Consider the following 18,588-nt stretch of genomic DNA (forward strand, 5'->3'; position numbering starts at 1 on the left):
GTATTACAAAGTAGTGTGAGTCACACATTTCTATTGTGATATGTGAACAGGTTATATGTATGTTTGTATACCTATGAAAATTAAGGAGTAAGACACTCTGGGAACAGCTGGGAAGGGACCTTTGATCCTAGTATTTACCCTAGTATGTACCTTTGTTGGTCTTAAGTGTTAACTATTGATGAATAGAAGGATATGCAACAGCATATGTCTTATCTTGAACGAGCACGGGGAAAAGAAACCCGCTGAGTAAAGACCTTGAGAATAGTATAAAGGCTGCCAGGCTCTTCCTGTCAGGGTCTCACTCACACTACAGCGTAACTTCTGTGTTGTGACTGGGCCTTCTTTTAAGAATAAATACTTTTTAAAAGACCATTTGATTCAGAGTGTCTCTTATGCCTTGATGATGGTTTGATAATCATTTTTTGCCACAACACAACAAACAAGGTAGTAAGATTTTATTATTTTAATGGGAATGTCTGGGTTGAAGAGGTTGAGAGAAGGGGGAGTGATAGTTTCACTCACGGATCCGGTGGCTCCGGTGAGAGGCTGGGTGGTGTAGGCATCACTGGACAGAGTGTAAAGACATTAGGATGATTCTCAAGTGTAAAATCGCAAACCTGACTCTCGATTTCTCTCCTATTCCAGATAGGGGTGCCCTGAATTCAGTGGTTCAGATAGGGATTTAGTTAAATAAAATAAAATAAATATTGTTGTTTGGCAGGGATGCATCAGATCCCAAGAAAAATAAAAATTGTTACCCAAATTGGCATGGACTAGAACTTTGGAGTATACTTTGCAGTTTCATCTCGCAAAGCCAAGCTGTGTTGTCAAAGATCGCCGCCTCCATCTCTGCAAAATAACTTGGGTGAGTTTAAACCGTGATTTTGATATGGCAGACAAATTGAGTAACTTGATCAGTAACCTGATCAGTCCTGAAACAAATAGTGAGAGGTAAGAGAGCAAACGCTGTAAGCAGCTGTGCTCTGAAACCCTCACTTCAAAGAAATTAGCTGGAAATGGTTAGCCAGGGTTTTGATTCTGATCGGAAAGTTGAACAACAACTTGCCTGGCTACAAAGAAAGAAAGAATAACCTTGAATTGCTTATGATGGTTTATCACATTATGGGTCGGGAACATTTCCTTGGAAAGCTGTGACTGAAGATAAACTTTGTGAAAACCCATTAGAATATGTTATGGTTTCCATGCAGGTTATGAAAATGAATGTGCTGCCAATAATAACGATTCGGCTATTGTGATTGAATCCGCCACGCATGGACTGACAAAATAATACAGAAAGCGGCTTATCAGTGGATCTGTTTACATTCTTCATTGGGACTCACTGCTTCAAGAGTGTTCAGTAAGTTGGATCCATTTGCAAGTTCATAATGATGAACTAACATTTTGAAGCAGCCTCTATGGAAAGACAAGATGTGGTGGTATTGGACCCCACATTGGTCTAAAACGGGGGACAGAAGGGGTGGAAGTGAATTAAGGGAACTGAACACTTTTCACAGTGTATACAAGTAAGTCAGTAGGCCTAAGTAAGAAAAGAAAGAAAGAAAATTGACAATTGACAGTAAAACATTGGTTAGTTAGGATGTAGTAAAGTAGATACATTTACTGTTTAATCAATTAGGCCTATACAAATCTCTATCTTAACTTGACAGACTTACCTACTGTCTTAATTATTAAATTATTTATTTGAAAGTTTATTAGAACTGAACATATAGGCTATACAGAAAAAGCCAGTTACCTCCTTATTTTAGTAGTTCATTCTAATTTAACATTTACCATAATTACCAACAGCATTTAGCTCTGGTATTATCCTGGTAATAACAAGCAAAACCATTACAAGCAAAACACACCATTATATGGTTTATAAAAAAGTTACAAAAAACTTTTGAAAAGAAATAATAATAATTTATTTAAATTTTTTTTTTTTACCAGTCCTGCATTATTTAAAAATGAATAATTCCTCATGTATTATAATGTGTTTCTTCTCCTAATATAATTTAAGTGAGTAATGTTAGGGTTCTGTCACTTCTTTCTAGTTGAGATCTTGGTTTGGTGACAGAGCCAAATCAAAGTCTTTGTTGTATCTTTTCTGCCAAAGTCTAGTTTCCTGATGCCTGTCTTGTATTCCCCCTCGGGCTAGTTTTTGTTTTATTTTGTATTACTTAATAATAAAACTTAATATCTTTCATTCCGGCACATGAATCCTCGCTTCACTATTTCACCATTCTGTGACAAATAATTGCTTACACCCCTATCCTTTAGTGACTGAACTCATATAAGACTTTCTCTATTGTATGCTGTACATTTTAGTAATATATGTTTTACTTTCTGGATATCCACATTTACCAGTTTCATGTTGATCTATTTTATATAAACTTTGATTTAGTGTTGTATGCCCAATACATAGGCTTACATGCGCTTTGTCAGGCACACACGCGCACATTTGCACACACACGCAAGGTCTCTTGCTCTCTCGCCTTCTGTCGTGCGCGCGCTACACGGTTTGGAGCTCGCAAGCTCTAGATTCCTAGCCTGGGAAAAAACTGACAAACTTCCGGCAAATTTAGATTTGCTCTGCAAGTTAGTCTGGCGAAGAGCCCATAAAAGCTCATTTCCAATCTTTCCAAATCGAGGCGGGCTTTACAAGATGACGATCGATCTGATCTGAAGGTCTATCCAATTGCACCCAGAGGCGTTTGAGCGACGTCTGTTGGTGACACCCCTTTGGAAGTGAGCTGTCAATGAACCTTCCCCAGACCCTAACTCAGTTACGACTGAGAAGGGTCTGGTTTTAACCAGGCTACTAGATTCCAGGAGATTTGAACTAATACTAATACTAGAGGATACTCATTCCAATGAGGTTATTGATAAATCGAATTGTTATTGTTGTTCTTATTATCATTTAGGTGGGCTTAGGAACATTTTGGGGGTAGCTTCAGCCCCCCTAAAATAGGGCTAAGGACGTCCCTGTCTGTCACCTGTTTTTCACTTCAGGTCCAATCAACCCCTTAATTTCCACTTAACCCATCTGTACTCTGATGTTGATCTCAGGATCTTTCAATGATTCCTTTGCCAGTTTATCAGCTTTCTCATTCCCCTTTACTCCAACATGGGCTGGAACCCACAAAAAACTCACCTTTACGCCTAAGTGCTTTATACTATATAACTTCGGTAATCTTTCATTTAAAATATCGTATCTTGCTGAGGATGTTCCACTTTCTGAACTTCTAGACTCATTGTGAGTCTGTACATATCACACTACTTTCAAGTTGCTTTTCTTCTATCCATTGTAAGGCTAAGGATATGGCTATCAATTCTGTTGTAAAAACAAATATATTATCTGTTGCTCTTTTTGATATTTTAATATTGTACTGAGGAATACAATGCTGCAGCTGCTCTACCTGATTTTGGAAAGTCATGTTGTTGTATGCTTGATTAATGTATTGTTGAACGAACGATTACTTTTAATGGCAAATTTGGTTCATTCTTGTGTTATGACCCTCCTATGACTCATACCCGTCTAGGGCTTTTAGGAGGGGAACACATATAACCATCTCAGACACGTCACACTATAACACTGAATGAGGTGAGAAAACATGAGAGACCACTGAATAAAGTGAATAAGTTTTAATAAATATGATAATGAATAAAGATATAACAGAACCAACCACAAAGAAAAAAGGGGAAAATGAATTGTGCCAAAGTAATGAAAGTAACAAACATAAAGGTTATCTAACACATTAAACAACTAATACTAGGATACAAAGAAAACCCAAAAAGAAAAATCTTCAACGTCCCAGACGTCATAACTAAAACTACACTAACTAAAAAACATAAATACAGCGGGTGGCACAATTCCCTAACTAGTGTTTTAATACAGACAGATTTCACTACGTGTGCACCATGTATGTCACGTGACAAACTTACTTAACCCCTTCTTCTCTGTAGACCGCCACGCTCACAAAGGAGAAGGTTTTGGACGCAGCCAAAACAAAGATCAATGAGCATACATGTGAACAACGTACAAGGTTCTCTCAAAACAAGGTTCTCTCAAGACAAGGCAAGGCAAAGTTCTCACAGGACAGGACAGGACAGGACAGGACAGGACAGGACAGGACAGGACAGGACAGGACAGGACAGGACAGGACAGGACAAGGTTCTCTCTGCCAGCCTGCAGCAGCATGGTCTTTAAGTATCCACTTCACCAGGTGTCACTCATCACGCTAATGCTGATCCCGCCTTCCAAGGCGCGGCCACTCATTGTCTTAACTGACAAGCACGATAGCCAATCAGCAACATCCTCCACCCCAAATGTAAATGTTTAACTTTCAAATTAGAACCTTTTTTATCCAGACTTTCTCTTGAATCTCCAAAAGCTGTTTAATCTTTAGCCACCACCATGTCTTGAAATTATCCCAGGCCATGTCTGATGACCTTCAGGAGTTAAAACTATGATAGAGACATATTAGTTCAATATCAACATTTATATACATTTATCATGCCCATAAAGCAACCAACATCATAAGTTTGTTACTGTCTCCACAACAAATAATGACAATCACCTCATGGTCTCAGCTGGCTCTTGAAAGCCGATTCCCATTAGCTCTTTATAATATTCTTCTCTTCAGGGTCTTGTCCCCTGGTATAGTTGCAGACACTAGTTACAATGAAAAGCAAGCCATCAAATGTGATTTGTGGTGTATGATATGGAGGAACATTTCGTAATGGAAAAAAGCGGTTCCCTATCGGTCAGTCACTACAATGTATAGGTCATGACTGACCAATAGGAATCTCGCTAGAGGGGCCAATCTACTTAGAGTGAAACTAAAACAAGCCAATACACATTCGTGCAATCATTTGCATCAGCTGCCAGTTTTGAATTGGAGCCTCTACAAGCTGCCGTTCAGAATGCTCACGCAGGGGTGCATTTTCGAATGCATTCGTCCTCGTGATTGGTTTTGCAGCGATCGACCTGAAGGACCTGTACTTTCATGTCTCGATTATTCCTCGACACAGGCCGTTCCTGCGCTTTGCGTTCGATGATCGAGCATACCAGTACAAGGTCTTACCCTTCAGGCTGTCCCTGTCCCCCCATGTCTTCATGAAAGTCATGGAGGGGGCCCTTGTTCCCATGTGAGAACAGGGCGCTCGCATCCTCAACTACTCGAGATTAGCTATGCAAACACAGGGACCTCGTGCTCAGGCACCTCAGCCAGCTGGGTCTTCAGGTCAACTGGGAAAAGAGCAAACTCTCCCCTGTGCAGAGGATCTATTTTCCCGGTATGGAGTTGGATTCCGTCGCACAGACCGCACACCTCACAGAGCAGCGCACTCAGTCGGTGCTGAACTGCTTGAACACGTTCAAAGGCAGGACGGCGGTTCCACTGAAATTCTTTCAGAGGCTCCAGGGGCATATGGCAGCAGCAGCAGCGGTAACCCCGCTAGGCCTTCTTCATATGAGACCGCTTCTGCACTGGCTTCACGGCTGAGTCCGGAGATGGGCGTGGGATCCCGGCACTCACTGGGTGGCAATCACACCGGCGTGCCGCCAGACCTTCAACCCGTGGTCAGATCCCTCGTTCCTGCGGGCAGGAGTCCCCTTGGAACAGGTGTCCAGGCATGCTGTGGTATTCACAGATGCCTCTGCCACCGGCTGGGGTGCCACGTACAACGGGCATGCAGTGTCAGGGATGTGGACGGACCCTCAACTGCATTGGCACATCAACTGCCTCGAGTTGCTAGCAGTACATCTCGCCCTGAGCCGCTTGAAAAGATGGCTACAGGGCAGGGACATGCTGGTCTGTACGGACAACACTGCGACCGTTGCGTACATCAACCAACAAGGTGGTCTATGCTCCCGTCGCATGTCGCAACTCGCCCGCCATCTCCTCCTCTGGAGTCCGAACCATCTGAGGTGGCTTCGAGCCATGTGTGTCCCCGGTATGCTCAACGAGCTGTTACAGGCTATGCTTCCGGGAGAATGGCGACTCCACCCTCAGGAAGTTCAGCTGATCTGGAGAGAGTTCGGGGAGGCTCAGGTAGACCCGTTTCCCTCCTCAGAGACCTCCCACTGCCAGCTGTTTTACTCCCTGACCGAGGGAACACTCAGCACGGACGCACTGGCACACAGCTGGCCCCGGGGCCTCCGCAAATATGCGTTTCCCCCAGTGAGCATACTTGCGCATACACTGTGCAAAGTCAGAGAGGACGAGGAGCAAGACCTTCTAGTGGCTTCCTATTGGCTCACTCAGAGACGGGGCACCCTATGGCACCCGCGTCCAGACCTCTGGAAAGACCATGTGTAATCCCTCAACAGGACGTGGAGGTTCTAGGTGAGTTACCCCCAGATGTACTTAACACCATCACTTCAGCACGGGCGCTGTCCACGAGACGTTTTTACGCCCTGAAGTGGAACCTGTTCATCGATTGGTGTTCTTCTCGCTGAGAAGACCCCCCGAAGAAGTTCGATGGGGTCCGTGCTTTCCTTCTTGCAGCAAGGGTTATGCTGCGTTCACACCAGACGCGAATAGAGCGTCAAATTCGAACCTGCCGCATGTAGTTATACGCTTGAACACTTTGAATCCATTCAGGCGTCAAGAGCGTAATTGACGAGCGTAAAAAACAAAAGTTTGAAGCGAAGTTGACGCGCATCAATTTCGCTCTTGATGCGCGAATGGATTCAAAGTGTTCAAGCATATAACTAGATGCGGCAGGTTCAAATTTGACGCTCTACTCGCGTCTGGTGTGAACGCAGCATAACAATTTCGCTCTTGACGAGCGTCGGAGGCGAACTCTGTTGGCTGACATCTTTTTACAAGACAGCTAATGTTGATTGAGCATTCATCGAGAGAGTCACCGCTCTGTATTTGCTCTGGAGGACAGAACAGCGGCGTAGGGATCATCGTCGCCGTATTTGGGTCCACCCTTCGGAGGCGAACCCAGTTTGGCGAGTTTCACCATTTGCTCCAGGAGCTGCGCCTGGATGATTGCCGCTTTCAGCGGTACTTCCGCCTGTCCTACAATTTGATGACCTGTTGATCCGCATCGGAGCGAGGATAACAGTGCAACCCAATGTCATTTTCAATATAGGTGGTGTGTTGATTGATAAGCTTGTACATCTATACAATAATTTCCAGTTTCCATTCAGTGAACAATGAACATGTTTGAGGATGTTAAATTGGTTTCAGCTTCATGAAAGCCTTTCTCATATATCCTACCAGTGTGTATAACAGAGAATTCTGTGTCGAATTCAGGAAAGGACGGACATTTTTTTATTTCAAACAATGGACCATCCATCTCTACCAGCGATAAGGACAGTGAAGTCCTGAACCTCGAGTTAGTAATGGTAAGTTCGGATTATTTTACTGACTCGGATCTTTAAATCTCATTCATCAAAATGAACAAATCTTTTTTTCAAGTTATTTCATTCATTGCAGCAGAATATCATTAAAATGTTACAACATGTTAATAGCGCCAAATTCCCCAAACACATCAAATGTTCGTTCATCCCGAGTCTTCGGGATCGAGCATCTACTGTAAAAAAAGGGCTTGAGTCATACGTTCATCACGTGACAGCACAAGTCGCATATACATTGTGCAGAATCAGATATGCTTCAGCAGAGCGTCTGACTTCACAGAGAGAGTTTGAAATTAACACACACATAAATTTTTTGGGGAATCCTGGTGAGTCAGAAACAGCATTACTTACTTTAACTTCATTTTTATTTTACAGAATATAAAATCTCCAAATGCCAATCTCCAAAAAAGTGTAGTTTTTTGTTGCATAAAGTCATATTGTGATTCTCAACGTTACATTTATGCTTTCTTTAAATGGGTTTTGTTACAGATTTTGTGTAAAACAACACCGGACCTCAGAAGAAAATGGGGGCAGCAAATGTAAGTCATATATATTTTTCATTTAAAAGTTTGACACAGTTAACATAATTATGCAGCTTATGAACTTCATAAGTATTTCACATTATAATGCAGCTGTTGTTTTGATATAGCCTATTAAATCAGCTTCTTTCAATTTTGTATGTTAAATATACATTTGTTCATTTAGCAGATGCACAATCACTGTGCTAAAAAAAAGAAAATGTCCGAGATCATCACTGAAAATTTATTTTAAAAAACTGACACAATGAAAATGCATAAAGACAAAACACGTTCACACAATAAGTGGAGTGTTTTAGAACAGTTAAAACATGATGGCAGGAGGAATAGACTAAACCACACACACACACACACACAAAAAAAAATATTTGTAGTGCCCTGTTAGCACTGGTACATTAAAATAGCATAGCAATGTCACAGTTTCAGTAATGGCCACATAGACACTGCTTCTAAATTCACTAACAAACTAACTATTCTATCTGCATTTCTCGGGAGTTAATTCAGTTGTAGAATGCAGTTGTCACTCCTGAATTACTAATTACTAAATTACTAAATTACTGAACAGAATGTGATTAATCACTAAAAGGTGAACTGACAACCGAATGTAACTGCAGTGTGTAAGTGGCCTATGACTTTATTTTCATCTTGCATCGGTTGAGGGAGTTTTCTGGAATAAGATAAAGTTAGGATGCCATGTTTGATTCTACTTGTTGATTAAGGTTAAAACACAAAATCGTTCAGATTTGCTTTCAGTTAACATGAAGGACTAAAGCATTAGCCAGTCTTGATTGTTAATAGTTTGTTGGTTATGTCAACAAGCTAGTCAAATGTGTTTTGCAATCTGCTTTCTAGGACTGGGTAATATGATGATGATACAGGCTATATCGTGGTGATGATATAAAGTGAGAAATTTAACCTATTCTATAGGCCAACCCTTTATATATCGCGGTATGCAAATTAATCTGTGAAGCTTTTAGTTTAGCAGGAATTATTGACTCGTTAGAGCAAAAAAGGAACATGGATGGATGAGTAATAAATAGCGGGACGTGCTTGATGTTAAAAGGAGTTATTGAAAGTGCGAAAAAGCAACTCAAATTCAGTATTCACACACTGACAGGCTGCTAATTAGCTCTTAAAGTGTGTCATTAATGTTCATCATACAACAAAGTACAAAGAGAAAATTAGACTGAATAACTCTTGTAGGTTTAATAAGTATTTGTGTGTATTTCGTTTACAGAATGAAGACTGTACTCAAAATAAATAAATAATGTTGGCTCAGCAAAAAAAAGAAAGAAAAAAAGTACGCAACCGTTTTCAAGCTACATTGAGTTAAAGGAATTTAATTTGTAGCATAAACAACAAAAAAAGTTTATTAGTAAAAAAAAAAGTTAAAAAAAATAGTCACTGCAACTACTGGAGATGTAGTAATGTCCCTTTGTGACAAGTCATTTCACTCGACGGCCATCTTTGAAACGAATCTCTTTGAATAGGGAAACAGCAAATTCTCCAAAACTTACTATTAAATTGAAATCACCAATGAAATCTGAAAAGTACTGTCTCTTTAATTTTGTTTCTAAACACTTGAATCATGACAGAAAACAACATTTTTCAAGCTGGATCAAGCTAATCGCGTCTGACTGTTTCTAAGCAGAGCTTCTAATTCGGCTCTTATTTAGGAAGCTGGACTTATTCAGCCATATTGAGCGTTGCACATTTCCCCAATTCAAAACAATATGAGTTATGCGTCTTGTGTAATTCTATAGTCTTTTTTTGCCCTCGATCTAATTAATCTTATCTATCTATCTTATAAATTCACAGCTATCATAACAAGTAAGATATTATCGCAGTCATTGCTTACTGAGTCAATGTGAAAGTGACATGTGAAGGCCAAGTATGGTAACCCATACTGAGAATGTTTCCTCTGCATTTAACCCATCCAGTTAGTGAACACGTTAGGAGTAGTTAACACACACACCAAGGTTATTATAATTTTGTTATTTTAAATTAGTTTTTATTTTAATACCATTTTCAAATTTCCTATAAATTTCAGTTTATTTTTATTTTTTTATTTTGTGAACACATTTCAATTAAGTTAGGCTATTTAGTTCTAGTAATTCTAGTTTAGCAGGGTTAACACTTAAAGAGATTTAATTTCAGAAAAAGAAAAAATATGCATATGATTATGGTTATTCTATGTTATTATATGTTATTTCTATGATTAATCCTTTCAAACTTGTATTAATCCATTTATGCTTTTTGTCTATTGCATCTTTTTATATCATATAATCATAGTTATACTCACATTCATGTGTTCTATTCAGACCAGACATTTAGTTTACTTCTACTCAGACAAATATCTGTGGTCAAGACATGCAAGGCTATTTGTTTTTTCCGTTTTCTGCTCAGTGTGGTTCTTGTCTAAAATGTGTGGTATCCTGTTTCACATGAGATTGTTATCTTACTTGGAATTAATGTACAGCTGTATTTGCATAAGGTATATGATGGAAATACATATTTGGCCATTTCTGCTTCTTTGGGCTGGTTCGTGCAGAAAGTGATTTTGCTTTGAAAAATGGAAAAATATGCTGGCAGTAGAATGGGCAAAAACACCTCCACCTAGAATTAGATAAAGAAGAGACAAACATATTTATCTGCAACTTTATCATACACTTACATTTTGTTTGCCATAATCAGATGCATCACAAGTCTTCTGGTATAAGCTTGTTTTTATGTTCATTTTTGGTTATGGTTTTGATTTATGCACATATTACTTTTGACAGTATTTTGATTCCATATTATGGTCATACATTAAAAAATAAAGTAGTGCAGTAGAATGGAAAAAAAGTGATTTTCCAGTGCAGGATGAGAGCTTATTATTAATTATGAAAACATTACTTTTTTTTTTTGCTAGTTATTTTATTTATGTTAGTTTTTCAGTAACTGTTGTTAGTATCGTTTAGTTTTATCGTTTAGTTTATGTTGAAATTTCTATTTCATTTCAGGTTACGAAAATGATTATATTTGACTAATAGTTTTAGCCTTAATTTCAGTTTTTGTTTACGAAAATAACCTTGACATCACATGCCTTGCCGTACAACGATATAACTCGCTGCTTCACAACCATATACGATGCATTGTTGAAGAAATCAACTAGCTCACGACTCGATCCCGAAACCATACCGTCGCAAATCGGTCGTTCAACCACGTTAGTTAATGATGTCACGCATGTGGTGGAGTAATAACTTCTTTTAATGAATCTGTTGAGATCGAATTAATGCTAGATGTTTTGCTATAAATTACGGACATGACATCTGAGGACTATTTCTCTCTATTTCCAGATTCAATCATCATATCCTTCTTATGTAGGCTACTATAGCACGTTATGTGCACTCTTCAAAAGTCATGCTTTAAATCTCTTGACAAAATGAAAGAGGTAAATGACATTTGTATATATTCTAAATAAAAGATACAGATTGTACTGAATGTCAGCTTGCTTATTTGGATCAAGATAAGGAATTATTGAGTCCACATGTCATGCAATCTAGAAACGCTGCTTCTAACCACAGGTCAAGAGCTGTCGTTCTAACCACACAACTTTGCAATGCTGTTTGCGAATGTTCGTTAGATCTAGGTTTCGTGCAATACCAACTCGTTTAACTATGCTGTTAGCAACTGAACTTAAACCAAAGTTGGCTAACCATGCTTTCGGAAACGCACCCCAGAGCCGTGGGATACCATATTTGCTGTAACGCCGTGGGAACGATGGGTCGCTGCCTTGCTCTCATATCTAGCCTACTCTTTAGCACAATGGTAACCACAAAAACTTCAACATTACAGAAACGCTTTCACATGTCAAACATAACAACATTAAACACTAACAGGTCTTTTCTTTCACTAAAATCAAAACATATAAAATAACACTTAAGTTCAACATTTATTCTCCTTATCCAGTCCTATGCAAAGCATATTGGGAATAGAAAACCACTGCCTAATTTTCATTATTTCTACAACGTAATAAAAAATACTAATCCAGAAATTTGAGTTTAAAATACACATTTTGTGCACAGACAACATCTTAAACCCATTTTATTTTAAAGTTGGTGTTGCTAAAAGGTATCGAATCGATAGATGTCTGAAACACATGTAAACTATTTATTTATGCCCATCTCTGAATTTAGGGGATTCACTCCTGTATTTAAATCCAGGTTTCACTTATGAAACTTACACAGTGTGTTCACAGTTCCTGTGAACAGATCAAATGTATACGCTGAATTCACTCTTCATTTACAGTGGATAAAACTATGCTTTTTCCAATGAATAAATGAAAATGTAAAAGAATCCAAGTAAAAGAAACGTGTAATAATACAATCTTAATGTTACATCAGTCAAGTGAGAGAGAGAAAGAAAACCTTAAGAAAACCGCGATGGAAATGGATAAAAGATCGAAGGAAATGGATAAAAGAGCAGAAGAACTTGACAAAAGGGAGAAAGAACTGGAAAAAAGGGAGAAGGAATTGGATAAAAGAGTGAAAGAACTGAAGAAGAGGGAAACTGAACTGAAGAAGGCGGAAACTGAACTGAAGAAGGCTGGAGGAAAGGGTCTTGTGAAAGACAACAGTGACGAATCAGAGACACCTAACAGTAAGAATTATGGTTTTGATTCACATTTTGACTGATGCATATGATGACAGAGGATTAAAAGTGAGTCAAAATCTCAGTAAAAGCAAAAACGACAAAAATACTTTAAAAAATAAGCTGAAAGAAAAACAGATGTGTCCGCATGAAAATCATAAAAACTGTAAGAAACTGATAAACGAGGTGACAGAGCCTTTGTGACCTGCATCATCATTTCATGGATAAATAAACCTTACATTTCCCCTACTCTGAGCTTTATGTTATGTTTGATAAAGCATCATCTTTATGTAAATTTTATTGTGCAATTCAAAGTGTTTGTTTGATGCTCTTTAATGACAGATTGCGGTTGCTGGTATAATCAAACGGCAGAACAGCGTGAACAGGAACCAGTTTCCTTCTTCTGTCAGAACACAGGTTTGTTCTTCCTTCTGCTTTCTTCTCGTTTTGTTTCTGTTTTCCACGTGCGTTCGCGCACATCAGGGGTGTGTTTCCCGTACAACGTTGTAACTCGCTGCTTCACAACCATAGTACGATGCATTGTTGAAGAAATCAACTAGCTCACGACTGTTTCCCGAAACCATACTGTTGCAAAGTGGTCATTCAATTACGCTGTTAATGATGTCACTGAAATGGTGGAGTAATAATTATTTTAATTAATCTGTTTGAGATCTAATTAATGCTAGGGGACTGTTCAATTTTTATTTAAAGGGCTACACAATGGAGTTTTGAGATCCATAGTCAAAATAGACTTGACCCTTCCTTCGCCAGCAATAAAGTTTTCTATGACCCTCCAAAATGATTGTGAAAAAAGACACGACCCTCCCCGATCATTTATTGATTACTGCTGTACTGGTTTGCGCTTGGCAAAGATGTTCAGATATCTAGATGGCTAGACCTACACCAAACGTTCATTAAAAAGGGTCCTGTACAGGGCTATACACAGTGCGACATATATCCACGAAAAGACTGGTCTGTGCGAGAATAAATGTAGGCCTACCACAGTAGCACGGGTGCCATACTACAGTTTTGTACACTCCGTTACTTGTGTTTGTTTTCAGACATGACAACAGTCGTTTTACATTTGTACTTATGGAGTATGCTTATGCTTATCACAATTTTTGATCGTCTCCATGATCTGCTTTTGAAGAAATATGGTAGTATCGCTACAGCGCACATTCTATCAGCTGCAGTTCTTGCGCCTCGAGCTTGGTTTGTTCGCCGCGTACGCACGAGCGCAAGGGCCCATTTCAGTTGGCGTGTGCACTGTAGATTTTGTAACTACGCGCGCGGCTCGAAGATGCACGACTTCGAGCTGAATCTGTCCGAGCATATAGGGTACGGCTCATCACACCACATCACACCGGTGTTGTGCCGAATTTTGACCCCCGCCAAATTACTACCCCCCTAGCATTGGTAGGTTTAGGATTAGTTGTGGGGGAGGGGTTAGGATTAGGGGTGGGGTTAGGATTAGGCAATCAGGTACTGACTTCAACGAGGGGGGTAATAATTTGGCAGGGGGTCGAATTTCGGCACAACACCGGCACCCAGTTTATGCGTCTAGTAGTTGCTTAAATTTACAAAATGAGCTTACAATAGCAGACATAAGCCCTTTTAAAAAATGTTCTCGAAACTAAATGAAAATGTTTAGTGAAAATAGAAAATATGTAAGTTATCGTTAATTTAGTTGTGTAGGCTATATTCTCAGATTCGTTTATTTTGTTCTAATGTAACAAGTAGCCTAATAATCTCAAGGTTTAGTGCTTAACACGATTCATTTGTAGTGTGGTTTTGGTGAAGTGTACTAAAATAAACATTTACCTGCACCTTACTTATTCTCACCGCTGATTCATGGTGGTTTAGAGGGCAATTACTCCGAGTCGCCTCCTGTCGTTTCAAATAATAGTAAAAACAATTCCCGATACTGTAAAACTCGACGTAATTCACATCACATGTTAATGCAGCGGAAGAGTTACACTTACAGGACTCTGCACTTATTCGCAATCACAAAAGTTCATTATTTGCTCGTACTTTAAAGCTTTGCCAGTTAAACATTTCATTGGCCTTCTGTTCTGACATTGTTGCGGCAAATTGTCCGCTGTCACGCCAGGTGAAGCTGGTTTCAATCAGCGTGGCACGCGCCTTGGGTTTAAAATAGGGCTCGCGCTACTCATTTCATTGTGTACTGTGAGCAGCGTGGGCGCAGTGGAAACGTTGGGTCAAAGACTTTGATTTTAAACTGCACGGGATTGCTTTGCATCTGAAGAGACTGCCGGTAAGAGGAAATTCGTCCCTGTGTTGGGCAATCTATGCACTAACACCTGCGTGTGGTGGCTTCATGTAAAGGTGGATGTGATGGACTTGGGTTACCGAGTTGTTTATAAGTGTCATTGTTATTTTTGATTAAGTTATTAATTTAATATTAATTTGTGATTAAGTGTTTAAATGCTGAGTCTAAACGTGCAGTAGTGGCAACGGTAATTTTAAAAAAGGTCTATTAAGAAATTCATGTCAATCTGTTTAAATCAAATCTGTCTAAAATTCACTGTCTTAAAATGTGTAATTCATTTGTTAAAATATTTATTATGGTAAACATAGTTCAATTCTATTTTACTGATAATGCAAATCTGGTGATAAAAGCTATTTCTTTTGTAGCTTATTTGCTATGGTGTAAAATAGTCAAAGGAAATGGTATTGTGCTAATGCTTACCAGATTAAACCAGTATAAACCGTGTGTGTACAGTGTGAAATTTAATTAAAGATTAAATGTATGTTCATTGCTGTTTACATGAGATTTGTTGTAAATATTTACACTGGTTTGTTGTGGTTTTTCACCTACTGAAATTCTGCAATAAATTGAGAGAAGGCAAATTACGTCTCATTCTTGTGAGTGGAATCCAGTGTTCAATTCAGAAGTAAGAAGCCCCTTTCAAGTGGGGGACACGTGGCTCAAAACACTTGACAGACATGATGCACTTTTTCTGAGCGCGTACATTCGAAGCGCGCGCACACTGTCAAACAGCGCAAAACTGGACTCTGCTAGAGATGGGGGGCCGAGACTGAGAGAGCTACATGGACAATTATGCACCAAACAAGCCACTTTGAAATGTTGCTGTTTTCATGAATACAAACAGGCACGTGCACACATAGACATCAAAGGGGGCTTGAGCACCTGCCCTTTTTATTCCTAGAGAGAAAGTGCCCTTTTTTCTGGTGTGCTTTTTTTTTTTTTTTTTTTTTTTTTTGAAAAATAATATATATTCCTGTTTGCGCACAGCTTCCCTGTCAAACAAATATATTAATTGAATAGTGTATTTAAATATCAGGTCAGGAGTTCTGAAATCTCCCCCCCCCCCCTCTCTCTCTCTCTCTCTCTCTCTCCCCTCTGTGTCTCTGTGCAGCGGCGCACTCGTATATTTGTACGTTTCTGTCAGTCTGAGCTGTCGTTGCCGTAATGCGTTGCTATGGGTTGCATCACTTGCGTGTGACTCTTGCTTCGGACTTGACTGAAGAGGTCAGTCTCCCTTCGAGGGTCGTAAACTCCGGAGTAGCCTAGTGTGTGTGGACAGCAGGCGCAACCGTAGCGAAGGTTATGCGTTTTAAAATGAAAATGCACTGTGTAAAACGTATTCCACAGACTGCTCGGGAACCGATGCTCTCGAGCCAAATATGGTTATTTCAGTGAGTAGGCCTATGGCACGACGGCAATTTGTAAACTTTTTTTTTCAACAATAAAAGGTAGAGTGTCAATTCAATTAAATCGAAATTTCACATATTTTAAAATATTACATAATTTAACATGTCATGTACAGGGCCTGAAATTAACACCTGACCACGCGCCAAATGCGGGTGAATTTTGCAATTGGCGGGTAAAACTGTCAATCTACCTGCCACATTGGCGGGTAGCCTATGAGAATTGAGTGATTCATTAGTTTTTTTTTTTTCGTTTTTTTTTTTGTCTGTCCGATAACATCAACAATTTTCATTCAAGCAGCTGATTTCTGTAAATGAAATTTAAAATAATAGTTTTCTATTTTAATACTTTTAAAATATATATAATTTATTTCTGTGATGCAAAGCTGGATTTTCAACAGCCATAACTCCAGTCTTTAGTGTCACATGATTCTTCAGAATTCATTCTAATATGCTGATTTATTATCAATGTTGGAAACAGTTTTTTTTATTGAACCTGTGATACTTTCAGGATCAGGATTCATTGATGAATAAAAAGTTAAATAGAACAACATTAAATTAAAATATAAATTATTTTATAAGTCTTAATTGTCACTTTTTTATATATATCAATTTAGCACATCCTTGCTGAATAAAAGTATTAATTTCTTTTATAAAAAAAAGAAAAAGAAAATGACTGACCCCAAACTTTTGAACGGTAGTGTATATTGTTACAAAATATTTCTATTTTAAGATGCTGTTCTTTTTTTAACTAAGAATCCTGCAAAAAATATCAAAGGTTAGTATATAATAGTATAAAGTATAGTATAATAGAAAACAAATATTTCAAATTGTAGTAATATTTCACAATATTACTGCTTTTTCTGTATTTTAGATCAAATAAATGCAGCTTTGGTGAGCATAAAAGGCTTTTTTAAAAAACATTATAAATAGTAGTATATACTTATACTTATATTACTAATATATATATATATATATATATATATATGGCCCTTTTTTACATTTGAGCCCCTGAGAAACTCTCTGCACGTCCCTGAATTGAGCAGCATTGAACTATGCTGCTCATTAACAACTGAACTTGCAACCATAGCCGGCTAACGATGCTTTCGGGAAACACACCCCAGTTTGTGTTTCAGCGCGTCCTTTTGTTTGCGCTCACCTGTCTCCCATTATTGCTTGATTTCTACGCCATATCTTCGCTTCCTTCCTCTTTGTTCTCCGCCAGTGTGTTCTGTGCTTTTTGCTGTTCACCTGCCCGTTTTTTCTTGTCTAGTTTTTATTTATTTATCTGACATGTTTTTTCTCTGCCCAGGTTGTGCGATTCCGCGTCCCTCTCCAGGATCCATTCTTCTCAAATTGTGCTGTTGCTGTTGACCAGTTGGACTGTTAATGGTGCTGGAGTTTGGGATTTCCCAGGTTTACCGATCACCTCTCTCTGTGCATTGCTTTGTTGCAGTGAACACTTGCCTGTTTCCAATTGTGAGTTAGGATTTCCTTGTTGGTTCTGTTCGCTCCTCGCCTGACCATCCTGACATTGATTCTTGTCTCACGATCCGGATTTTATTTCCCTGGACTCTGGCTGATCATTCTCCTCTCAACTGTCCAAAACCTGATTTGCTGCCATGAGGCTTGTACTGTCTTCATTATTATGCTTCAGTAAACTGTAGTTAAGCATTCTTCTGCTTTTGAGTCCTTCCTTCCTGAGATTGTAACATCATCACTTTACATCGAGTTACAGTATAAACTGAAATGGTGCTAAAACACACTTTGCAGTACTAAAATGTATCATCTCATGTAATCCCACAATTAATTTTTCAACCACAGGAAGACTGCATGACACTAAATGTTACAATTACATTAGGTATTTAATTTCAATACTGTAGCTTGTTAACTGGCTAGAAAAAAATATTTGAGTACTATATAAATGATTAGTTCACTTCAGAATTAAAATGTCCTGATAATTTACCTACCCCTATATCATCCAAGATACTCTAATCTTTCTTTCTTCAGTCAAAAATAAATTAAAGCTCTAAAAGGCCCAGCTGGATCGGCCCAAAGAAGGATTTCGATCACCGGGTGAAGGGTCTCTGCTCGTTACCGTCTTTCCACTTGGCAAAGTAATTTGATTAAATGGTATACATTTTCTCACATGAATTAACTCTTTTCTCTCATGTATTAACTTATTTCATCTGACTCCATAAATGAAAAAGTTTTAATGATTTTCTACATCATTAAATGTGTGCGAATGTTTGACTATTCTTTTTAACTCTTTACTGAAAATTATGGCAAAGTCCATTTGAATAAAATCAAATGTTTACAATTTATTATGTCAGGTAAATATATCACACCAGTTGC

General features: G+C 38.7%; 1 protein-coding gene across 4 annotated transcripts in view; it reads left to right on the forward strand.

The window, feature by feature from the left end:
* Nucleotides 1-2,992: 2,992 nt before the first annotated feature.
* LOC143741204 (uncharacterized) overlaps nucleotides 2,993-18,588 on the forward strand; it is a 39,835-nt gene continuing 24,239 nt past the window's right edge. The window contains exons 1-5 of one of the 4 annotated variants that reach the window (XM_077233647.1): nucleotides 2,993-3,003; nucleotides 7,869-7,911; nucleotides 12,294-12,549; nucleotides 12,883-12,957; nucleotides 17,546-17,860. In XM_077233647.1, the coding sequence (XP_077089762.1) occupies nucleotides 7,897-7,911; nucleotides 12,294-12,549; nucleotides 12,883-12,957; nucleotides 17,546-17,607 (408 nt within the window). In that variant the 5' untranslated portion in view covers nucleotides 2,993-3,003; nucleotides 7,869-7,896 and the 3' untranslated portion in view covers nucleotides 17,608-17,860. Of the gene's footprint in view, nucleotides 3,004-7,263; nucleotides 7,361-7,641; nucleotides 7,699-7,861; nucleotides 7,912-12,293; nucleotides 12,550-12,882; nucleotides 12,958-17,545; nucleotides 17,861-18,588 lie in introns of those variants that run through there. The other 3 variants (XM_077233645.1, XM_077233646.1, XM_077233649.1) reach the window with 3 other exon arrangements.

This window comes from Siphateles boraxobius, unplaced genomic scaffold (assembly GCF_051911475.1).
Source record: "Siphateles boraxobius isolate OS27281-9 unplaced genomic scaffold, OSU_SipBor_1 18, whole genome shotgun sequence".
Taxonomy (NCBI): Eukaryota; Metazoa; Chordata; class Actinopteri; order Cypriniformes; family Leuciscidae; genus Siphateles; species Siphateles boraxobius.